At 40.7% G+C, this 25,951-nt stretch overlaps 1 protein-coding gene across 2 annotated transcripts; it reads left to right on the top strand.

Moving 5' to 3' along the window:
* The first annotated feature begins 126 nt into the window (after positions 1 to 126).
* Positions 127 to 25,622, top strand: srpk1b (SRSF protein kinase 1b). 2 transcript variants are annotated; one of them, XM_042501080.1, is made up of 16 exons: positions 127 to 195; positions 884 to 938; positions 14,932 to 15,059; positions 15,191 to 15,299; positions 15,827 to 15,914; positions 16,081 to 16,168; positions 17,321 to 17,427; positions 18,336 to 18,501; positions 19,089 to 19,114; positions 19,245 to 19,473; positions 20,226 to 20,654; positions 21,909 to 22,003; positions 22,189 to 22,296; positions 22,882 to 22,951; positions 23,658 to 23,750; positions 24,062 to 25,622. In XM_042501080.1, exons 1-16 carry the CDS (start codon positions 183 to 185, stop codon positions 24,244 to 24,246), a joined length of 1,989 nt encoding a protein of 662 aa, XP_042357014.1. In that variant the 5' UTR covers positions 127 to 182; the 3' UTR covers positions 24,247 to 25,622. The 2 variants fall into 2 exon arrangements, with proteins under 2 accessions (XP_042357014.1, XP_042357023.1); XM_042501089.1 differs by lacking the exons at positions 127 to 195; positions 884 to 938 and adding an exon at positions 8,454 to 8,514.
* The last annotated feature ends 329 nt before the right edge of the window (positions 25,623 to 25,951 follow it).

The following is a 25,951-nucleotide window of genomic DNA, read 5'->3' as shown; positions in this document are numbered from 1 at the left end:
ATATTTTTCATTTACATTACAAAATATACAATTAACATAACAAATGTCATTAGCTGGTGACAGTTTCTACACACTCCGCCCCCACAGCTCAGCTCTTTTGACTCTTTCCTTTTCGCGCACTTTAGAGCTCCGACATTTCCGACAGCCCGTGAACGCAGCTTATCTGCTGACTGGTTAGCAGCATGGAAAGAAAAGGTAACGTTATAACTTACTTCAAAGCGCTTCTTACTCTGAGTAATTGACACACACACGCGTTTTCTTCGAGATTTATCTCTGGCAAATTAATTCCCATATTGATTTCAACCACTGTACCGAGCCACTTCACAGCGGATGAAAAGTAAAAGTGGACCATGCGCTCTGCTGTGTGTGTATGTGTGATTTAACAGTAAGCTAGCTCTATGTTAGCCATCAGACTAACGTTAGCATCTAAACGTGGACAAGTAACGTTATGCGCAAAAACTTTTTTCCATATTTAAAGTAAAATTAAGCCACCGTGTCCCCAATGCCATTTACGAGTTTACCAGGGCTGGGAATGATAATGGACAAAACCTGTGTGATATTGTCAGTGAAAAGCACCAAGTTAGTGTTAGCAGCTAACTTAAAATGCCTCTTCTACAGGCCGGTTTACATAGCTTTTTGAGAGGCGTTTACACCAGCTAAGTAACCTGCTAACGTTACTGAGAGTCATTAACGTAACCTGAAACTACGATATATATTTTTTCTTTACACCTGCAGCCACCTGAACGCACCAGGTACAGTTTCTCTAAAATCACGAAATAACCATAAAAACGTTGAGAAACAACACAGCGTCGTGTTAAGACCAGAAAGCAAGATATGGAGTTAATGTTTGTGTTACACCAAACTATTTTCCATTTCCTTTTAGTACTCGCAATGCAAGCAAGAAAGAAGAGGACGAGGCCCAGGAAACCTGGCAAAAAGTAAGTAGAAAAACCTGCTTGTTTTCACATCACAGTTTACTCTCTGCTCCGGAAACACAAAGCAGGAGCTTTAAGTGCTCAGCTGCGTTTTCTCTCTTGGCTGTAAAGTGTAAACTAAACAACTTTAATCTTTTACATTTATATATTATATATATATATATATATATATATATATATATATATATATATATATATATATATATATATATATGGCTATTACACATAAGTACAGTTAGTTTATTATGGATGGTAAGGATTGGAGATTTCAGCTGGCTGAAATCTCTCCCAGTTAGACTTCCTTCAGTGTTCATTGTTCAGCAGATATTTACTGGGAGCCAAATTATCCACAGAAGTCTCCTCTTCTCCAAAACAAATGGGACAGTAGATTAAAACTGGTTAAAAAAAAAGAATAAATTAGTTCTATGTTACAAATCGGTGTTTCTTCTGTTTGGTGCGTTGGAGACAGGCTGCTAGCCCAGCTCCTGCTTTTGTGTGCAAACCTTTTTTCTCTGGTAATTTAATGCGTGCTCACCTTATTTCTGATCCAGATGTTCAGGAGGTTTTACCAGAAGCCAAATTATCCACATAGCTCTGTTCCTCTCCAAAACAATCTGTAAAAACCCAGAATAAAGTATTTACAAGTTTAAAAAAAAGAGTTAAAAATCAGTGTTTCTCCTACATTATCATCGCTGTTAAATACTGTGGCTGATATGAAAACGTGATTAGTCCAATCTAGAGGCAGTGCTCGGTTTGTACATTCTAGATTACTGTAGAAACATGGTGATGCAACATGGCCGTGAACATAGACCTGCTCCCTATGAAGATATAAGTGGCTCATTTTAAGGTAAAAAAGGCATAGTCATTTTAATTTTCAGATGATAATACCTTAAAGAAAACGTACTATATTATATCCCATTTCTACCAATATCCCCCCTAAATCCTACACACCGGACCTTTAAAACTGTCCTGTTGTTTGAATGCTTAATTTGCCATAAAAGCAGCTATTTTGCAAATTACTCACACATAGTACATCTGTACTATTACTCACACATAGTACAGATGTTAACATTTCAGTTTCACGCATAAAATTACTTTAGGTTTTCTAAAGTGGACTTCTGTTGACATTTACAATATAAAAGATAAATGAAAATTAATTTTGAATAATTGTTTTATATATAGTTGCACACGATGCACCATGAAAATCATCTGATGTTACATAATCCATCAAAAGAAAAAGAACGGCTTCTTCAGGTTTGATTGATGCTTTTCTCTTGTGCACTCAGTGTCCTCATGAGTCCCCCTCCATTAATATTGTATGAGTCCTACAGCATGATGCTGTTAATATTAACAGGATTTAAAACATTACACGTTAAGGAAAACAGTATTCTTCTTGCAGTGCTGAACATTTAAAAGCCTCTGATATTTTCACACATTAAGAATGCAAGTAAAAATCAAAACTAAACGGTGCTGCAAAAGTCTGCGACCTGAGCGACTGAAATGAGTGACAAAAAGACTGTTTCTTTTATTTCTTTAGAAATGCCTGAGCAAGGGGAAATTGCAAAAATAGTCCATTAAAACTGAAAGTGCACTGGTCTGAGTGTTCTAAGGGTGCACTCACACTTGTCCCAGTTGCCCCGTACTGTGCCGAAGCACGATTGTCCCTCCTCCCCAGTCCCCCCGCTGGCCTGCGCTCACATTGCTTTAGGCCCAACCGGGCCTGAGCACGGCTACCTCTTGTACATACGTCATCATGTTGTGATACAACACACAAATGGATTTACGTCACCAGGAAACAACCTTTATTTACACCAAGCGCAGTGTCAGCACAACAGAAAACAACACAAGGAACAAGACTGTAATTTTACTGACTTTGTGGCTTTAGAGTTTTTTTGGTCAGATACGGCCCTCTCACATTCCTTAATTTCTCGATTAGGTATCCTTATTGAAACAGCTTAATAACACACACTCAGTTTGTCATGCAAAAAGGCAAGCAGGCCTCTATCACTTTCTGATTTATACCATTTATATGTAACCCTACTCACCTTTTATTCTTTCACCATTTGTAATAGATGTGGATGCGTCGGCCTCTGTCACGGTGATTGTCCAGTCTGTTCTCCATGTGTCTCAGCCATTCTTAGGGTGTGTTTCACAGTAGAAAAGTGTTTGTGTGACTTTAGCTTTCATCTGTGTTACACCACAATGTTGCATGCAGTGCAAAATGGGTTACACCCACTTTCATACAAGGTCTTTAGCAGTAATTTTTGTTGGTAAATGTGAGACATTTGCGTGGCACATAACTGCATATTCACAATGGGAAACAAGGAAATTAGTTCGGTTAAATTGGTTAAATTATCAGAAAAGTTGCAGCAGTGGACAAAACTGCAAGGTCACACAGGGACTGGTAGCATTAGCGTTAATTGTTGTGATTGTGTCATCAAAACATCCTGGAGGAGCCAGCTTATGCATGATGGACACTGGAGATAATGGTATCCTTGGAAAGTACAAATCACACTCATTCTAAAGTATGAATTTTTAATGTGTGAACTCAGAAAAGCAGTGCGGTTTTTGATGCAAACTGGGGCTGTTGGGAGATAATGGTTTTGAAGTAGCTTAATTGCCTCCATGAGCTATGTGTCAGTCACTGCTGCTGCTCCAGTTGCTAATGGGCGGCAAAAAACGAACTTACCATTGTTTTTAGACACCAGCATGCCCTCGTCTCTCTCACCTTACACAGTAGCTTTGCCCCTCTCCTCTCTTGACAGCAATGTGCAGTTCCCAGTTAAAAATGATTCATTTCTGTCAATAACTACACAGCAAGTGGCGAGCATCCAAGCATAACGCAACTCCCCTCTCTCTCCCTTTCCCTTCCACCCATTGCACTCCTTCCCTCCCACTCTCTTGTGTCAGTGGCTCTGTTGTGGCTGCTGTGCTGAGAGGACGCAGCAGCCACAGTTCAGTCAGAGAGCCAGGGGAGAGAGGAGCAGACCTGGTCCCAGACCTTTGCTTTAATCTGCCACTCGCCTTTGCCAAGTTCAATTCAGAATAGACTAACGTAAAATAGCTTTAGCCAAGTGTCTTCTGGGTCATGTGGCTCCTGGACTGGATCTTCTCCATCAATACAGCTGTGGTGAAACTGGCCAGCGGTCTCACATGCAAGTGAGTAGCCTCGTGTTAGTATTTGTGTATAAGACAGAGGAGGCTAGACTGAAGGAAAGAGATGCAAAACTGTGCTCATTGAATCTGTGATGGTTGGAGCTGTTTAGTGTAGTGGTGTTTTGGTTTGTACGTGTGTGTGCGCCAGATGCCAGTTTACACACAGTTTGGCTGACTTATTGATGGGCTGATCCATATTTCAGATGCTGCTCTGTGAGGTACCTCACTACCTGCTCGTGTGTTTTGCTTAGTGTGTGTGCAAGTGAGTAAGAACAGGACTGATGATGTCCCCGGTGGATTTGTGCTGCCAGCTTTTGAAAGCGCTTATCGCCCACCTGATTTTTTTCACTTTCTTTCTGCATTAAGATTTTTTTTTTTCCAGACACAAAACCACTTGTTTGTGTAACTCTGTGCCTCAGATGTCATTTTACGACTAAATTTGCACTCTGGATGCTGAAGAAGAATAGCTAGCATTGCAGAGTATTTACTAGCCCAGTTGCACTCTATTGTATTTTGCTTTATCTCTCCCTTCATAGCTGCAGTTCATTACGTAACCCATCAAATCTTTTATCATCTGCAGCCCACCACAGCTATGCGTCCCTCTATTTTGCTCCTCTGCTCTCTGTCCTAACGCTACAGGGCAACCAGTACCCTTCTGTCCCATCCTGTCAGTGGCAGAAATATATAAATATATGTGTGCGTAGATTGTGAGGGAGAGGCACATCGCTTCAAGCCATGAAGATTTTGGGTATTCTGCATTTTAAAAAATGAGAAAAGAGGCAGTGGTTTAACTGGTGCTGTAGTACGCAAAGCTGCAGTGCCATCTCTGTCTCTTTTGTATGTCCTGTCTTGGAAGTAAAAAAAAAGACTAGTCTCTTGCATGAGCACGCTTTCTGCAGGTGTTGGAGTGCTAAAGTGAAGGTGCTGCCGCAAACTCATTTACACTTTGTGTGCATTGCACCCTCAGTACAGTTACCTAGTGCTGCTGTTTCATTCTGCTGCCCAGGCACTTGTCATTGATTTTATCTGGAGGGAAGGGAGGAGGGGAGGGCGACGCAAACTTTTTGGCCGTGCTCCATCCCCAAGAGCTCTTTCCTCCTCTGCCCTTGTTTATTTTGCTCTAGAGATCTGATAGGGCTGGATGGGTGGGAACAATACAGCCAGGAGAAACCAGGAGACACTGACACACTCTGTCATGTTGGATGTGTGCACAGGAGTGATGGAGATGTCAAGTGGTTGTGGCTTTGTATTAGATTTAAGCCCTCATTGGCACAACCACTGGCCCATACGGGAATGTGGCCCAGGCTGCAGTTAAACAGACCATTTAATAGGCTCTTTGTGTGTAAGACAGTTTCAGCAGCAGCTTGTGAAAATGGTTTAAAGAGGTGTAAAAGTGCAACCACTTTTGTTAAAGAGAACAGGGATTTTGGCAGTGGGATATTTGTTGTTGGACTGCAGTTACTATCTTTTTGAAACGTCTCTCTCCTTCACTTCTGTTTTAATTAGTGTCACAGTACATTGCATTAATTTGTCCAATGTTCATCTTTGAGGGGGAGTTATTCTGATTTGACAGCGAAATGTATTCTTCATTATCAAAGGAGAACATTCGGATCCTCTTCTATTACCAGAGTCCTAGTAGTCTGATAAAGACACTCCATACAAAGATTTAACATCTCGTGAAAAAAAAATGTAATTTGACTATTTTATTATTTTTTTGATAATTATAAAAACAGCTACAGTCCTAGCAGAGGGGGATGTATGCTGCCTTCCAGCTTCTACTAAATTGACTTTTTTTTTCCCACAGCAGAAATTTGATAAGTCATAGCAGGAAAAGCAGATGTGTAAATAATCACTTTGATCCCATTAAGTAATTCCAGCGATACAGCATTCACAATAGCAGGGCCCTGAAACTGATTGAATTGAATGCTTTCATTATTGATGGTATTTTTAAACCTGTATTGTAATGCAGTTTTAAAAATGTCTGCTGTGAAAAAGGTGTTTTGTCTAACATGTAACATAAGTTAGATGTTGTATCTCATTCACTTGCGAACAAGCCACTAATGTGTTTAAGAATCACCTAGATGTGATCAGAGTTACAAAATTGCATCAGTTCCCCACACTTACAGCCTGGGAACCAGATGGATCTGCGAGCTCATATTTCCTTTTTTCTGGCTGATGCGTCTGGTGCCCGTCCCATTCAGACAGATTTCCCAGATCCTGAGCGGGCCAGTTACAGCCATCTATCTAATATGTGGTGGGTTTGATGCTGTGACTGACAGAGGGGCTTCACTGGTCTCTGCTCCATCTAGAGCAACGCACCAGCCTCACGAAGCTCAGGTCAAACTGTCAAACTAGGCAATGCTAAACAAATATCAATCAAGATTCTACATTGCCTATTTACTGCCCCAAATGTTTTAAGAAACACATCCTAGTGAACTGTTTAAATGCAACTTGAGAACATTTTTTAGTGGGCCCCATTTTCTTTCCTGCTTGAAAAGGGACCTAACAGCACCCCGACTCATATATGTCTATCGGTGCTACATCACACGTTTCCTTGCCGTCACTGATTGTAGGTCACGTTTTGTTGTTCGTCATTGGTTGTAAGCCTATCCACCTATCTAACCTATCTATTTTGCCATCTTAAATATCCTTGACAAGAGTTGATATGATATTTTATTGTGGACTAAAACGTTGGTTGTGTGTACTTCTGAATCAGCTGTCAAACATCAACAACAGACTCCACTGCTAAAACTCTGTCATACCAATGATGGTCATTTACAGGCATCCTTCTGACAAATGCATGAATAACTGAGGTACTCAGATTGATACTTGATCCACATAATGAAGTACATAATGAGGTGTTGAACTCTGCAGCACTAAATAACTCTTTTCAAGTGTTTTAAGGCCAAAGATAAGTATGTTACTCATCATTTTTTTCAAATGAATCACTGTGAAACTGAAACCATGACAGTGATTCAGTTAGGAGGGTTGTCAAACATTTGGGCCTCTGAAATTTCTGCAGTGTGCAGTCAGGGCTTGTGTATGTACATCCCGTTCTGGTGAACATGATATTTGAAGAATGTCGAGTAAATTTCCTCAGACTTGGCATAAACATCCTTGTGGACTCAACGATGAACTTATTTGATTTTGGTAGTCTGAGGTCAGGTCATTGTGACCTTGAGCCCGTCTCAATCTTGTGAACGCAATACCTCAAGAACACCTTGAGAGAATTTCTTCATGTGTAGCAAAAAATGTCCCCATGGACTCAAAGACGAACTGATCAGAATTTGGTGGTCAAAGTGAGTTGGCGACACTGATCTTGAAACTGTGCTGATTGTATAGATCGCCTGTGCTGCTGGGGGAAGATGTGTGTGAAGAATCCATATACAAGCATAGATTTACACTGTCAGTGCGAATTGATTGGTTTTCAGAGCCATACAGCTGTTGGGAGCTAATTCTTGTTTTTTTTTTGTTTTTTTTTTAATAACTTCAGTCTAATTTCATTATCTCAAGCATAGAATCATACAGTCAAATAGCAAAAAAACACAAAAAACCCAACATTTCCGGCAGTGGGTTCCCTACGGATGCCTCTTCTACATGTAGCAGTTCAGATAGTCTTGGTTGTAAAGCCGAACTCTCATAACATGGGCCACCTGGCTCTTAACACGAGGAGCAAACTCTGCAGAAGCTGTGGCGTGATGCGCGTACAACAAACAGTCTGAGTGGCATTGCTGTTTCAGTGCAAAAAAAAAAATAATAGATGAGTGAAACATTGTTGGCATACGAGATGGGGTTAGATGATGATGATGATGATGGACATGATGGTGTTGTTTTGGTCAGATAAGGAGGAGGGGTGGGGGCTGATGTCGTCCCTCACCTGCAATGCAGTGCTGGGCTGCATCACCCAATCATCTCCCAGCTGTCAGGGAAGGGGGACGGGCCAGTGGCTGACGACAGCCAAGGAGAGTTCTCGGTCAGACAGAGAGAGAGAGAGAGAGAGAGAGAGAGAGAGAGAGACAGTGAGTGTGTGGGAGAAAAAGTGAGCGAGAGAGTCAGCGAGCGTGCTCCAGGACTCAGCCTCAGTGTTCAGCCTGCAGCAGAGCCTCCACATTTCTCCTCTTCTCCCTCTCCTCTGTGCGCTTGTCTTCACCCACTCTGCCCCTTTCACCCTCCTCTTTCCCCGTCTCCTCATTCTGTTTGCCTCCCATTTCCCTATAATCTCTGCTTTTCAGTCAACACACTGATCGCTTGCTCCTCTTTCACTCTACTTTTCAATCTCCGTCCTTTAGCTTTCCCTCTTTTGGTCCTCTTTCTTTTTTTTCTTGTGGTGGATGGAGTGAGAGTTTTTTTTTTTGTAACACTTCCACTCTCTCCTGTCCTCCACCCTTTTATTGCATCCCATGGGCATCCGTGCATCGTGCAGGTAAGAGCACGATTTTTGTGTGTGTGTGTGTGTGAGCTTAGAGAGGTGTGACAACCATAGGCAGTTTCAGGTGTTTCAGATGTTGCAGAAGTCCTTGAAGTATCCTGCTTTCTGTTCACGTTGTCTGGCCATCAGAGGGCATTGAACTGTCTCTGACCAACTGTCGATGTACCGCAGTGAGAAAAAAAAACAACTTGCATGTTCAATCTTGAAAGGCACGATCAACTGCTGTCTTTTGACATTAAACGTGAGATAACTTGTGTTGGGTTCAAAATGCCATTTTTATGTCATGCATATTTGCTAAATATTTCAGCCATTTTCTTTAATGTTGACATAGTCCCTCTTCCCTCTGTCCGTCTAGCTCTTCTTCTGCTCTCTACTTACTAAAAATAGTGTTCATTTGGGCAGTTATATTTAGATCTAGTACTTGTCCTGAGATCGAAGGTCCATGTGTCATTTTTGATCCCTCATAATTTTTAAGAGTTCAACAAAAATGAACATTTTACTCATAGTTACCAAGAATCACAAACACCTCAGGCTGTTTCAGTCCAGGAAAGCTCTTAAGACTTGTGTCTTCTGTTTTTTCATCAATAGTCTGTGTAAAACTGTAAAAATTTTGGTTTGGTTTTTTAATCTCTTCATACAAATCCAACATCCTCTCTTTCGCCAAGCCACAAAAAAATGACAGTTTAGTCAGTATCAGCCATGCTTTGTCAAAGCAGCAGGTGCTACAGAAAGAAGGCCACGTGCAAAGCATGATGAATAAATATTCCATAAAATGAAAGCATGGATGAACGTGATCCTTTGTAGAAATGCTTTCAAATACTTGTTAATGGGCTCATTATTTTCTTCAGTAATGTGAAGACATTTTGTCAGTTTTGTCTCATATTTTCATTAGCGTAAACATGACGAGATTCAGTCACTTTTTGTTTGCTAATGTTCATTTTGTCTTTACATGTCATGTTGGAGAAACGCAGAGAAAGATGCTTGACAATTTTTTTCAAAACTTTTGTTATCAAATTTGCCGCTGAAGCCAAGTTAAAGACCACTTTTTCTTATTGCTCATTGCAGTTATTGCTACACCAGTCTGAGAATCCATTGGCTAATGAACTGATGCCTTTTGGGGCAACATCCATTATTTTGGGGGTTCAGTTGTAGTTAGCGGATATACGAGCCAAGTCTTCTTCTTTTGTGTTGCGGTCATGTTCACTAATTTCTATAAACAGATATCTGTGGATAAATTCAGACCGTAGACGATTCTGGGATTGCATATCGGCCAATGCATCCACCGCTTTTGCTCTCTGTGCGGACTGTTTACCTGCTACTCAAACATACTTGGTCAATATTATCTCGATTTCAAATGAAAACCAGAACGCTTAGGATATCAAAATCTTGTGTCATGCCCACTGATTCTGCATTCATAATGTAGATAACTGTTTAAGAGGTTATCTGTACTCTGAAGCTTGTCTGAGTATTTTAGAGATTGTGAGCAGGAGAGGGAATGGAGAATCGTAACCAGTGATGAGAGGAGACTGACCGGGGCAGTGTTTTGATATATTTTGCACAGTCTGTATGCAGAATAAGTGTTGTTTCGCCTTTGCCTCACAGTGCGTGGGCTGACTAAGTTCTTGCAAGTAAGTGTTGATATGACTTGAGCCACAATCATTTGAGCCCAGAGAAAGCCTGGAAGCTGCACATTTGTCTTTAAGTGTAATATTAACAAGAACTTAAAGCCTAAAAACACTGACACAAGCAGATTTGTCGTCTACTCCCTTTAAGGGTAAGAAACATCTTTTTGGTTGAAACCATTCTGAACAAGTGAAATTTTGAAGATGTCCAGTATTTCAGTGACACCTTTTTCTGTGAGAAAAATCTCACAGCAGATGGACGAATCTTTAAAAGCATAACAACAGAATGATTTATAAGCAAAATCTTTTTGTCTCAGCTTTTCGTCTGCCTCCTACACACGAGCCGGACAGATATTATTGGTTTATATTTGCAGATGTATCTCATAGTTTATAAATTGGCAGATATGCCAACAGAAGTGGCTTATTTATGAACTCTAATATTATCTGTGTCTGTGTCAAATACCTTGAATTGTTTAGACTCCCCAAAGACAAACCTTTACTTCAGTTCTACTGTCTTGAACTGGGAGCCCTCGCTTGTCAAAATAGTAAATGACCTCTTGTATTAATTCATCTCTGCACCCTTGACTTCAGCTCAGCATTGTTAATTGCCGCCCCCCCCCAGGAACGGTTGAGTTCTGCAGGCGGCCGTGCATGACACAGCTCTGTGAGCATGAAAAGATGCATCCAAAGTGGTCCTTCTTCTGCTGCTGCTTAGAGTTAAGCCAATGAACTGATTAGCTATAGGGATGCTAATCCTAATGACTTTTCACAACAAAGCACATCACAACAAAGTACCCACAACCAAAGCAATCAAACAGATTTTGTTTTTGCTCCCCAACATCACATTTTAGAAACCATGCAACAAACTCAGTTAAGAGTAAACAGTTTTCTTCAGAGGGCATGTGGCGGAGTCAGCAGCTTAGACCCTCTCGTAGCTCAAGAGATAATATGTGACTTGCTTTAATTAGCTCTAAATCCTCCTCAGCACATTCCAGTGTTTACTGTTTGACTCGGTAATTTAAGCTGAAACACCGAGTCCAAATGTGGCACACAGGGTTGACGTGCTGCTCTGAAGAAAGAAACCAATCTGATCAAAATAATAAAAAAGAGACATTTTGCATGTAAGACCACTGTGTGTTGAAATGTGTGAGAAGAAAAAAACACTTTTGTTTGGGAAGCAAACATCTGTCTGCGCTGCATGCAGAGAACAGGATTTATTGCTCGAAGCTGTTCTTACCTCCACAGTGCACCACGATCAGCCCTCTGCAGTAACACAGTGCGGCACCGAAGATCGTGAGTCCTCATACTCACAATCTTTCTGTTTTTTTCCCAATAAAATAAAAGATAGAGAGATAATAATGCTCTGCGTTGGTGCAGGAAGGTTTGCTACTCTTTCTCAGATTTTCAAGATTTTCTATTTTGGTTGTACAGTAGGCTTTCTGCAGTTTTTGCACAGCTGTTAGTGTTAAAACAACATTACAAAGAAAACAGATGGCCTTTTTTGTTGAGAGAGAGAGAAAGATGTTTGTCTTTCAACATAGCTAGTTATTGTAAAAAAAAGCTTATTTTAGGTATTTGAAATGTTTATGAGGAATATAAGATGCCCTTTCTTAAAATTAGAGTGACTGACCTAAAGAGACAGAGATATGTCACACACACCACGCCCACTGGAGGGGAAAACTATCTGCGCCACAATATGCAACCAAGGGCTGAAATGCTTACAGAATGCCTGAAGCTTGCTAAAAACATTATATATCAGCATGTCTAATGATTATTTAGCACCACAAGTCTCCCAGAGAGGAAAAGTTACACTGACAAACTCAGTATTGTTGGTTTATTTCAGTGTCCTTTCTCCTTACCTTCCTTATTTTATTTTTTTTTTTTATTGTGTAATATGACATTACAGTGACAATACAGGACAGACTTACCTCCTTACCTTCCTTATGTGAAGAAATGATCCCACTAATTGGTCAGGAGTGATATGCTTTGATATTTACAAAAAAATGATTGTAACACCAGGTAAGATCATTGTTTAAACTTAACAAAGATCAAAACCATGCGTTAGATAACTCAGTTTGCTTCAACCTCTACAGTTTGTCAAAAAATGAACAAAATGCTTGCTCTGCACTGAATACTGAGTGTCAGAATCCTACAGTTTTCTTTCTTTCTGATGATGCCTCGTGTCCTATTGCTTAAAAAATCATTTCTGGGGTGTTTGGCAGTAACCAATTATAGTTTCCTTACCTTGTTGGTAATGCATCTCACCACAAAGCAGCTTTTAGGCATTTTTTTTTTTTTGCTTGCAGACATAAATGACAAGTCAATGGAGAGCAATGAAGTGTTTTCCCTCATGTGGGGACGGGACTTAAATGTGCTCTTCTATAGTGTTGAGTTTCTTTAACTGTTAATGATCGGTTGAAGGGTGCAGAGCTTATTTATTGGTGTTTGATGTTGCGTTTGTGGTTTGCATTCAGTGGGAGACAGTGATAGTGCTGTCTCTTCTTTCAGCACCATGGACAGCTCCAAGAGCATTGATGGTATAACAAACCAAAAGCTTTTCAGATTGTCCAGAAAGTAATTTGTTTAATAGATCACAAAACAAGAAAGTAATGATGATAATGTGAGACAATAATTCTTCAGCGTGCAAGAGTCCCTCGTGGCATGCTTTGATAAGCGACTCTGGGAGAGTATTCATTTTTCCTACTTTGTGCTGCTGGATGCTCTCCTGCGTAGCTGTTGTAGTTACATGCTGCACCTTCACCACGAGCATCTCTCTTGTTTTACTTGTTTGATTTTTACTTGAATCTTTTCATGAATACAAACACAGGTCTCTGTTTCTCTCCAATGAGCTGCCCTATATGGACAACTTAATGGAGGATTGGTTTTAATAATTGATTCCACTTTGTTCAGATTCACACAACACGACATGCTCATTTAAGCACTGTGCAATCAGTCACCATCAGTTATTCAGCAATGCAGTTAATCTTTAATGATATTAAGTCTTGGTCGAAGGAGTTTCATTGTTTAATATGATTTGGTTTGTGGTGATGGTCCACTTTTACGAGGCGTGTTTGAAGCCATTGGGACTAGTCAGGTAGCTGAATGACACCACACATCCCTGAGCTTTTAATTCTTACTTCTTCTCACTTCTGTTATTGACACTCATACTCTTCCAGGCTGTTTTAAATGAATTCCAGCTCCACTCCAGGAATGTGCTTTAGTGTGTCAAATTTAAGTGTGATGAAAGTATTTCATGCTTAATGATACTTCAAAGCAAAAATGACGACAAGCTGAGTTAAAGCTAATTTGCAGAAGAAGAGATATGGTGTAAGGTTTTATAGGCTAAATTTGGATTAAATACAGGGGGAAAATGGAAGTCACAGAAGGATGTCAAAAGGAAAAATGAAAAGAAGTTAAAGCAAAAGCCTCAGACTTTATAGGACATAGTAAAGTATTTAAAAGCATAAATGTTCTCTTGTTACAGTCAGAGAGAGAGAGGTTTTAAGAAGTGTTTCATTGCTGAGTCTACTTTTTGCTCTTTTACGGTAATCTGCTGTTATTTGCATCTGATAAAAATGAGTTGGGATTTTCAAGTAAATGAGGGAGGAAAGGTGAGAAACATTTTATAAGCTGAGGATGGTCTCTAAACCAGGACACTCGTGTGTGTATGTGTGATCCACTTTTTTTCCGCAATGTTCAGTGCCCTTTCACAAGTGACCATCGTCTTAGTACCAAGCTTTGCGAGTTCTGAGTATCAGGGTTTTCCAAAAAAAACAGTCAAAGAGAAACTATAGGGGCCGACATTCCCTGGCATTTTTAATAGATTAAAGGTTTCTTGCAGTAATATTCTCAAAGTTGCTTAAATGTCTTAAAGGTATACTATGCAACAAACTATGTATAGACTCTTACAAAAGTAATCCCTCTCAATCATCACCTGTGACCCAGAGCTATGTAACAGTGTACTTATCAGCAGAGACCCTGTCCACCTCCAATATTTTCTTATTTTGTTGTGTTTGGGATGTTTCTGGGCGTTTTGTGACTTTAGAAATAGGTTTCAACCAGGTGCCAAACTGTAGGCAGTGTGCGTGCAAGAGGAGGCAATGAAAATCTTGGACACAGTGCCAAAAAACCCAAATACAGTGAATAGGAGGTTGGCTTTCGCTGGTGTTACTGTTTACAAACAGTAGCAAAACCATCCCTGCATAACATACCTTTTAACAAGACAACAACATGAAAAAAATATCTCTTTAACTTGAGTGTTATATATTTTTTCTGCTTGGGCGTATTTGCTGTCATTACTTGATATTAGCTTTAACTTTTGGCATGTAAATAGCCCTGTATGTTGTGTCAAAGAGTAGTCACTCCCTATATCTTTAAAAACATCACAGTCTTTAAAAAAAAATCTATTATTTCTGTGTGATTTCTTCTGTTTTTTTGTGCTTTTATGATTGTTCGTCTGTCACAGAAATATTAAACAGGCTCCTGATCTTTGCTTATTTGTTATTTTGCTGATGTTATTTGCTGTATTACTTATGAGTTTCCCTAGATGAAACCACGCCGTAAGCAATTTAAGTAATGCTTTTGCCTCTGGAAATAACATATCATGGAATCCGCATTCTCCAATGTTACCTCTTTGCTGTCAATGTTGCATGATTTTTATTTCGCTCTGAGTCAACCTGATGTTCTCACCCCTTTTCCAACTCCCTTTGCGCTGCCTTCCTGTCTTTTATGCTCTTGTCTGTCTTTTTAATTTCTTCTCTCCTTCTCTCTGTTTGTCATCCTCGCACAGACCAGAGCCTCATGGTCGTGGAGGCGGCTCTCAGCCGGGCCAGGCAGACTCTCCGCTCCAGGAGCAGGATGAGGAGATCCTGGGCTCTGATGACGACGAGCAGGAGGACCCCAATGACTACTGCAGGGGTGGGTGTTGTGTATTTATATCCAAGTCAATACAAAATAGTCAGTACACTGTCATAACAAGTTTATTTGTAATAGTAGTATTACAGTATTAATGGTATTGTTTGAGTGTATCTGCCTCCGTCTTTGGTCAGGTGGATATCACCATGTGAAGATCGGAGATCTGTTCCACGGGAGATACCATGTGATCCGAAAGCTGGGCTGGGGGCACTTCTCCACGGTGTGGCTGGCCTGGGACATCCAGTAAGAATTGATCCTAAACTTGAATGTGTGAAATTTAAACAATGATGTACAGATACACAGAGATTACTAATGGATTTTTAACAAACCACAGCTGATGCTGCATTTCATTTAAGTGTTCTTTCTTAATACCCAAATACTTCTGAAGAAAAGGGTCTGAAATAGCTTCTGGATCTCTTAATAATAGCTAAAGGTGCACTGTGTGCATACATAAGTATGTAATGGTGAGGGCCAGGAGTTTCCCCTCTGCAGCTACCTATATATGTGGTGTATATATATATATATGCGCTTAAGAATTTTGTAACCCTGAGCAGCTCGTGTTGAGTATCATGGACCTATAAAAATATAATGATGATAGGTTTTGGTAAAGGCCTGGTGCCTCTTTTAGACTGTAGTAGCAGTTTTATATGCACTGAGAGGTTTGCTGTTACTGTTATTGATATTGATATTGATATTGATATGGATATGTATTCCAAAACAAGTTCATGTGGTTGTGCTGAGTTAAATCACTGACTCGGTGTGTGTTTCAGGGAGAAGCGCTTTGTGGCCATGAAGGTTGTAAAAAGTGCTGAACATTACACAGAGACGGCTCTAGATGAGATCAAGCTGCTCAAATCTGTAAGGCACACAGTCACCATCGCATAAGTATTTCCACACTGGCTCATATTCCCATGATTCCAGCATTTACAACTTTCACAACTCTGTGCGTGTGTGCGTGTGTGCGTGTGTGCGTGTGTGCGTGTGTGTGTGTGTGTGTGTGTGTGTGTGTGTGTGTGTTTTCCAGGTGAGAAACACAGATCCCAATGACCCCAACAGAGAGATGGTGGTGCAGCTTCTAGACGACTTCAAAATTTCCGGCATGAATGGCACTCGTATCCTTTTGTTATTGAGAACTAACAGTTTAAGTGTTCCTAAAAATATAGAAATCCACTGTTCAGTTTTTTATATGCTTTGCACTTTCCCCTACATGTAATGAGTGATTGCAGGTTGATTGTTAAAGATGGATACAGCAACATGTACAACATTAATGTCCATGTTTGATCACAATTTGTTCAAATTGCAGGTTTGCAAAGCAATATCTTGTTTATAAGCTGCACGTTGTTGCTGAAGTGGTTCACACTGATCAGTTTATAGTTAACACTGTAGTTTTTTCCCCCAGTGCTGTCGTTCTGCGAAGTAAGGAAACAGTGCAACAACAGCAACTTAAATGCTTGGCATCCTTCCATTTTCTCTTCCCTACTGTCTCAAAACGACGACTTGGACACACTGATTACACTCATCCCAGGCCAAATAGCTACTTTTAATACTGAACATCCAAGGGTGAGACTGCAGCTCCTCAGGCCACACATTAATTTAGCTCAGCCTTGTTATTGTGCGTGAAGGCCACATTTGTCTGTATAACTGTTAAAGATTAACAGCCAGATCTCTGCCAGATTTATTGAGTTTGAATGCAGTAGTGACAAGATACAATTTGGTCATTTGGAAATCTTAATCCTCCAGCAATTTTGTTACACCCTCAGATTCACACTCTGCGCTGTTACATGTGGTTCACAGATGCTCATGTGAAATTAAGCTAGCGGTGAGCTTCGGTACGTCTTTAAGCATCACAGCCCCCAATACACCGACACCCGCTCCATCCCTGTCTCTCCCTCTGCAGCCAGTCTACAGCTGTGCTCTCAGGCAGCGTGCCCACACATCCTCTGGAATCTGAAGTTCACTCTTTTGGTGTATACTGAAAGATTGTTCAGTCATGGAAAACCTTGAAAGGTCATTGAAGTACAAGTATGAGCCTGGAAAGTTATGGGCAGTGTTGTGTGTGCAGAAAGACTCAGTGACATTATTTGTTGTCAGTCAGTGTTAGGTGTGGCTGGTGGGAAATGTAGTTCTATTTGTTTACCTTTTGAATCAGTTTTCCTTCAGAAAATGGACATTTTCTGCTTTTGATTAAGAAAAATGTAGATCTGTGTTTTTAAAGTCATTACAGAAGTCATGTTCTCTTAGTCCTTGACCTTTAATTTCTTCAGATGTGTGCATGGTATTTGAGGTGCTGGGTTATCACCTTCTGAAGTGGATCATCAAGTCGAATTATCAAGGCCTGCCCCTACCATGTGTTAAAAGCATCATACGACAGGTACTGTGCAACTTCACAGAAGTGATCTGTCTTCAGAGTAGCATTCTTGAAGATTTTAGTCCAAGTTGATCTGGACACACCTTTATTTTCTGGTGGTAACAGCAAATGCTGTTTGAGACGAGGGATCACAGAGTTCTGGGTGCAGCAAAACAAACCATTCTTGTCATGATAAGACAAGTCCAGCAAAAATGTTCTTTTTCTATCAGCCTGTGAGCAGCCGTGATCTGATTTTCTGCTGCAGTCTGCGGACAGCGGGGTACAGTGGAGAAGATGGCAGCCCACTGTGGCTTCTTGTTCCATTACTCTCCGCAGTATAAACTGATCTGCTGTCAAAAAAAATGCAGAAAATGACGGTTGTCTTGTTTTGTAGATGTGTTTTTGTTGGGAAAAAAGCATTGAATTTCCTGTGAGGACTTTAAAAGTAAAAGTCAAATTGTGTTTTGCCAATTAAATGCTTTTAATTTAAAGCTGCAGCAATAGGAAATTTTAGTTTGTATTACATAATACAGCATTTTTCCATGAATGTCATCAGTGGGCCATAGGCTCAATTAACATTGTGTTACCTCATTTAGCGATAGATAGCAATATACATGAATTTAAATGAAAATCTTAATTATTTATTTATTATAATTAGTAGTAGCAGTAGTCGTCATTCAGGCAAAACGTTCACTTCTTGTTTTGGCTTAAGTGTAGTGTCAGTTGAAACAGTGAAAAAAGAAAAATAAGCTGGTGTGGTTTCCTGAAGCAGATATACTTTTTTCCACAGCAGGAAAGGAGTTATTTAGCTTATTCAGGTGTAAGACCACAGAATACCTGACGGGTTGAGAATTATGCATTTACCGTTCTCAGCAGGCAGCATTCACACTTTACACATCCGTTATGTTGACATTGATGTTTCTGCACTGCAGGTTCTACAAGGTTTAGACTACCTCCACACCAAGTGTAAGATCATCCACACAGACATCAAACCAGAGAACATTCTGCTGACGGTCAACGAGCCCTACATCAAGAAAATGGCTGCTGAAGCTACACGGTGGCAGAAGACTGGCGCTGCTCCTCCCTCGGGTTCTGCAGGTCACAACCTTTTTCTTCTCCTCAGCGCTCCACTAAGCAACTTTTGTGGTTTGATCGGCATGTTGCTGACAACAAAGAGGTTTGCTATTTAGATTTATCAGCAGGTCCCGTGTCGTTCACTGTTAAACTGACATGTTCCTTGTGTTTACAGCAAACTGATACTGGGTAAACAGGCAGTTCGATCAACTAATGTTTTTATTTGGACCTGGTTTCAAGTTTGTATTGTCAAGAGGCACAAACCAGCCATAAATGAGGAATACATTGATACATTCCAGCTCTGTGGCATAATCCTCTTGTGTGTGTGATGTCAGTGTTCAGAAACTTTAAAGCGTGTGGAAGTTTCTAATAAAAGAGGAGCGCTTAGCCTTTGTCAGTATGACTCACCACTGGATTGGTTATGGAAATTACTAGCTTGCTCAGAGGAGTGTGTGAGTCCTGCTGAGCTGGTTGCCGCTGCAGAGACAGTCTATTAGTACAGCTCGGTGTGAATCAACTCAGCCACCCGAACAGCATGCTAATTATAGAGAGGCGAGGATCTGCCACGTCGTTCACTACCGTAATCCTCTGATTTTTCCTGTTTCCTACAGTGAGTACAGCCCCGGCAGCCAAACCTGTAAGTTATGGGTTTTTTTTGTTTTGTTTTTTTTACCAGATCGAGTGATGTGTGGACTTTGTGCAAAAAATATCTTTAGAGTCATGTCAGAATCCAAACTTTTTTCTCTTCTCTTGTTCACCTTTCCAAGATGGCCAAAATGTCAAAGAACAAAAAGAAGAAGATGAAGAAAAAGCAGAAGAAGCAGGCTGAGATGCTAGAGAAGAGGATCCAGGAGATGGAGGGAGGAGCCACACCTGAAGGAGGAGAAGAGGAGGATGATGAGGAGACAACAACAGAGACCACTGAAGACACAACTTCCACAGCCACCCTCTCCATGTCTGCCACGCTGCAAGACATTGCTAACCATAGCATCACAGGTGAATGAGATTATGATGGTAGACAGCAGATATAGGACTGTCATGATAACTACCACTTTGTTGGACGATTTATTGTCCCAGAATTTATTGCTGTTAACTATATTATTAGAGGAGCTAAACATTACTCAGTTTGAGAAGAATTTTGCTATGAAAAACAAACCAAGTGATGCCTCTTGTGTCGAACAGAAAAGCTTAGCGTAGCTCGAGGAACACCACAATTAACTCTGTATTGTAGCTGGTGTGCTGCAGTCTGCTGTGGAGATGGACGGCCTGGGAGCCAGGCAGTTTTTTTTGTTGGATTTATGGAGTGGGGGATGAAGTTGTTGGGGGGGAAAAATACAAATAACAGACTTTCTGGCTTGTTGCCAGGGGTTGGCAAGCTAAAGACTATCAGGACTGTGCCTCTTCCATTCCAAAAGTGCAGCTGCAGGCTACCGGTAAATTACACTGTGTCATCTTCCAAGTGTTATTTAGGTTTTCTTTGGACTCGCTGCAGGTTGACAAGGGTGGGGAGAATCACTGCGCACAAGTCTCATAATGGTCTGAAATCGCTTCTATTTATACTGGCATCCTATTGGCTAAAATGTTGGTGACATTTTTATATAAAAAAAAACACAAATGTAAACACAGATGGCAACAACAAAATGATTGAGGGCATGCCCATTTCACATACATTATTATCGTGACTTGCCTGAATCAAATGTTTTGGGCAGGACCAGGAGTTGAATAGTTTACACTGTTTTTTACCACAGATTTGACTCCTGACGAGCAGCCGCAGCAGACACCAGAGGTAAATGAACGGAGAGACAATGTGGCTGAGGAGGAGAACAGGATGGAGGTGAACTGCAACGGCCACGCATCCACACCAGAAAGCGAGACCAGTCTAGAGGTACAAGGGACCAAGCGGTCAACAGAGGAGCTGGAGGACCAACAGAATGCAAACCAGCCAGAAAGTAACACAGAGACCCAGAAGACGTTAAGTAACACGGAAGAGCATCAGACCTGTAACGGTTCACCTGGAGACACCGAAGCCGACCTGCAGCAGCTCCCCGCCTCCCTGAGCCCAGACTCTGTCGCTGTAGAGCTGAAGGAGGGAGACACGGACGAGAAGAAGAAGGAGGAGGAGATGGACACTCAAGGGGAGACCAAAAGAGAGAATGAAGGAGAAGACAGCCAGGATGGTTAGTTAACCCCATCTCCTTGTTTTACCGTCCTTATGATGATACAGTATCTTCTGTATCTTCTTTAAGCCACATAAAGCTTATATTGGGTATTTCATATTGAATACACTGTGTTTTTCAGAATATGAAATCACATCAAATATATAAAAATATTTTGGATGTTTTGTGCACATGTATGTAAAAGTGTGATTTCACACTTTGCACTTGCTTCATAAATTGCTTCATTGTGGATTCTACAATTTTTTACACTTCTGATCACAGTTAACGGCATGAAATTAATAATAGTATATTTGCGCAAATACAGTCTTGGAACCCATTTGGCCCTCTGAGGCAAACCGAGTTTTGTGATAATGGGCTTCATAAATAAAATTGATTAGATTTGCTATCAGTCTGATGACGGTCGGTCCCTGGAGGCAACGGCCAATATTTCAGGGCTTTTGGTGTAGCCAGAGGATATCTGTGCCAAGACTTCCTTTAACTCTTGCTGTTCATTTCTGCTGATCTCTGCAGATACAGACACATATGAATGCCAATGAATCATTTTTAATAAGCAAAATCGTTATCAGACGATGCTGATGGGTTGCGAGATCACATTTCAGTCATTGTGTTCGAACTCTTTTTCACACAGACTGCTTACCTGCAGCTTAAACGTGATTGGTCAATACTACGCTGACAACTCACACAAACCAGAACACTACCATTACCAAAATCTCCTCCCGTTGCTGGCAGGTTCTATACACGCAGATATCTGTTTATCAATATGAACCAGAAAATGCTTTAATACTATATGCACATTAGCACAATATGCATTGCAATGAGAGAAAAAAACCCCTGAGTAGTTTAAACTTGAGTAGCACAGTAAGCGTGGGCTGTGCAGTTTTCAGTAAGAGCTGGAGGTGAGCTGACAGCATCAGAAAAAAGTGCTAATAAGGCATAGATACACATATGCACTTCATATGGATTATCTCAGAACATCAATAACAAGCTCTGCTAACGAGGATCCCCTGTACTGTAACACATAATGAACCGGCCTGTAAGCTCACACCTGCTACAGCAGCAGCCTCCACCCTTAATCTCAAACCCTAAGTTGTCACATTTACTGTGGTCCTGGGACTTTTATTCCCATTAGTTTGAATGACGCAGTGCCATTTCAGACTTTCTTGGTTGTCTCCTATGTGTCTAAATTTCAATGCCATCCTCCCCCTGCCTCTCCACCTTGTCCTCCTCTCTCATTGTCTCTGCTCTCTTTAACAGCAGCAGCAGGCAACATGTTGGTAAACCCCCTGGACCCTGTTAACGCTGACAAGCTGCAGGTTAAGATCGCTGACCTCGGCAACGCCTGCTGGGTGGTGAGTGCAAAATTACATTTGAGCTTTTTGATTTTTTAATGAAGGGACTCTTATTGCATCCTTGAAATGTTTGTCCACAGTGAATTTTACCTGTGCTTTGAATCTGACCTTTGAAATCTTTGCAAACACCAGCTCAGTCGTTCCTCTGTGCCTCAGCAGTCAGAGTTTCTTTCTTCTTCTCTCAGCACAAACATTTCACAGACGACATCCAGACGCGGCAGTATCGCTCTCTTGAGGTGCTGACAGGAGCCGGCTACAGCACGCCAGCAGACATCTGGAGCACTGCCTGCATGGTAACACGAACACACACAGTCGCAAACTCTGAGAGCACCTGTAGAACTGTGAGGAACTGATGTCATTAACTCTGATTGGAAAGACAAACTGTGATGTTATTTAAAGTCTTTAAGCCCCTGGAGTTTTATTGTTGCCAAAGACGGGTTCATTACGTTGATTTGTCATCAAAACACATCATGCATATCCTTCCGGCCTTGCAAAAATGTTGAATGCATTTCCTACCTCATGAAATAGTGTTTGCAGCGCCCTTTTTATGCCTTTATATGCTTTATCAGACAGCCTACACACATGTTGACGACACACCATACTAAGGTAATTTCTTGAGCTGTGTGCATGTATACACATCATTACTGAAAACAGGAGACGATTACTGACCTTCAGAATGAATTCAAACCCTAAAAATGTGGAGTGGTGTGACAATATTGACACAAACCTTCAAGCTGTTAGATAAAAGGAAAACAAAAAAAATCCTTGGGAATCCTGGGAATCCTTGACCTCACTGACCACACTTACAGATCTGCATTTGATTAAACCCGTCCATCTACCACTTATTGAGTTCATGTGCGTTTTTTAATCATCCTCAGGCGTTCGAGCTCGCAACTGGAGATTACCTGTTTGAGCCCCACTCAGGAGAAGACTACTCCAGAGATGAAGGTTAGTGTCGACTTCCCCTGAGATATCTGTCCCCAAATCTTTAGACATAAGGTTTAACTAGAGGCTTCCCATGGATCTTTAAAAAGTCTTAAAAGGCATTGAATTTATTCATAAAAGTTAGGCCTTGAATTGGTATTAAAATGTTTGAAATTAATCTTTCAAAAGTCTTGGGAAGTAGGGTTTTCTGATTTTATTTTATTATTTTATTTTGTTGTTGAATTATAAAATCTCTAAATAATTGGTAGCATTTATCGACCTTTTTTAACAAATGCCTCTCGCGTTAACGTCGCACAGATCATAGATAGTGGAACCAGTCAGGATGCTCAGAGCAGAGGATCCAGTGCCTGCCAGCTAACTGTTACTGTACTTTTTATATTATTTTAAACTGACTACTGTAAATATTAATATTGCTTGTGTTTTGTACCTAGGATTTTAGGTTTTAATGTTCATTATTTATTATCACTTACATTGGTGTCCTAACTTAAATAAAATATGAAGTTTTTATATTCTGTTCTGTAAATTCACCACTGAGAATGACACATTTGCAGTTTCATTAGGCTTGCACCGTCACAATAAAGTTCTTGAATTGAATTTACTGGGGAAGTTGTAGATTTCATAGTGTAAATTTTACAGAGTCCAGAACTTTCACTTTCAATGAAACAGTTGTGTTTCCCTTCATCAGCTGTGTTTGTGTGTTTCTCTGCAGATCACATAGCGCTCATCATCGAGCTGCTGGGTAAAGTTCCTCGGAAGCTGATCTTGGCGGGCAAATACTCCAAGGAGTTTTTCACCAAGAAAGGTAAACACGGCCACCCTGCCACCAGCTGTCTGCTGCAGCGAAATCCAGTTCATGCTTAAAATATGCTCAGGTGTTTGGTGCAAAAGTTACTATTTCAGACGGAGCACCTGACTGCTCAAGGGAACAGCCATCTGCTCAGTTTGAAGGGCAGAACTTGCAAATTAAATTTAGTGCAGCTATTTCCAGTACACAGAGGTGATGCAGTGGACTACGCTAACCCAAAACACACATTAAACCATGATTTTACACTTTAATATGCAATATGGTGACATTCATCAATGTAATCGTTGAAATGTAATGTTTTCTCCCAGGCGACCTGCGTCACATCACCAAGCTGAAGCCGTGGGGTTTATTTGACGTGCTGGTAGAAAAGTATGAGTGGTCCAAAGACGAGGCTCACAGCTTCAGCACCTTCCTGCTGCCCATGCTGGACCTGGTGCCTGAAAGGAGGGCCACAGCGGCCCAGTGCCTCTCTCATCCATGGCTCGCATCCTAAAGGTCAGCCGTGCACATCTCCACCCTCATATTGTGAAAGGATAATTAGGTTTTGAAGGTTCTGGGCTCGAAAACATAAAGTCAACAAATGCATTAATGTCTGCAAGACCCTGTGACTGCATCGTGCCTGCATCCTCCCACCATGGCTCTCAGGGGCCACCCACACACACTTTCCTCAATACAATAGACTGCTGCTGAGTTTTCGTTTGGGACTACACTGGTGATAGAGTGATCTCATGGTCTTCTTCCTATATTTATGGCTCTTTTTTTACTGGCTGTTATAGGACTTATCGACCTTGCTCTCTTTTTTTTCAGCTCGTTCTCCGCAGCACATTTTTCTCTGTATTTTTAGCTACAGATAATCGACTGTTGGATTTAAAAGGTTGCACTTGTCTACAAATGCAGAGGACGGCAGGATGTTAAAAACATAAAAGATAGCCATCAAAACAATAACAACAACAGTTATCTTTAAGGTCATTAATAAGCCAAATATGTCTCGTCATGTAAGCTGTGCCAGCTTTATGCCTTTGGCTGTCAGATGTGTGCAAAGTGCTCAGAATTAATCAGTGCGTAATGCTAACAGCCGTCATGAGAGAATAGTCAAGTTCTTAACACTGTTAAGTTAGCTTTATCCTAAATAAAACTCTTTTGTACATTTGTATACAGGCAGAACTACACGATTAGAAAGCAGAAATGTCACTCACTCATCAGAAATAACACTCTATTTTTCAGTAAAATCAAACTCAGATTTTTCAGGTGTTTTTTCAGCATTATCTCGTTGTTTAAAAAGCACTTAAAAACACAAAATAATGTGAAACCATTCAGATTCTCTTCTACGTAATGCACAAGAGGACAACTTTATGCTGTTTCATACCCAGATCGATTTTTTTCTTGTTAAGAAAGGCTTCATTTAACGTTTCCCACATTAACAGTCAAATCAAACTCTTTGGATTCTCGTCCAAGGTGCAGTGCACCAAAAAGTTGGCCTTTAGTCTCCCCCCCCCTCCCCCACCCACACCCCCAACCCTGCAGCAAAAGCTTTGCACAGCTTCTGAATGACAGCTATGTAAACAGAAGGCACAAGCTGGAAGGTTTAAGCAATTTCTTTTACACTTTTTAGAAAGTTGAAGAATGTTGTTGTTGGTGTTTTCCAGTTGTTTGAAAGCTTCGTTTCAATTGTTTATACTGCACACGGAGGTGTTGGATTTAAAAAATAATAGATTGTACTAAAAGCAAATGCTGTAATCCTGCTTTTAATCCCCTCAAGTCCATTTTGTTTGTTTTTCTACAAAACCTCCCTCTGTTCATGTCCCCACTCTTCATTTGATTGTTCATGTTTTTCTGTAGGTAATAAAATAAACATTTTTCAAAGCCAAACTGGACTGTATTTTGCCTCATAAATTCACTACTGTAGTGTGCTAATCCCCAAAAAACCTGTCTTAAAACCTATTCCATCATCAGGGCGTCCAGAGGGCAGATGCAGATACAGTTAAGTGGCATCAAATTGTATTTTCACTGCAAACTAACAGATCCATCATACAAGTTTAGAAATGTCTGAAGCAAATTCTATAAAAATGTGTTGCCAAAAATCACTCAAAATGCTCACGGATATTAGCTTGCCTCAACGAGAAACTCCTTTTTAAGAATAAAATGCAACATGTAGACATTACATGTTTAATGGTGTCAGTTAGAACATTCTTCTTCAT

The sequence above is a fragment of the Plectropomus leopardus genome, chromosome 2 (assembly GCF_008729295.1).
Source record: "Plectropomus leopardus isolate mb chromosome 2, YSFRI_Pleo_2.0, whole genome shotgun sequence".
Lineage (NCBI taxonomy): Eukaryota > Metazoa > Chordata > Actinopteri > Perciformes > Serranidae > Plectropomus > Plectropomus leopardus.
This window is presented reverse-complemented; position numbering and strand designations above follow the sequence as displayed.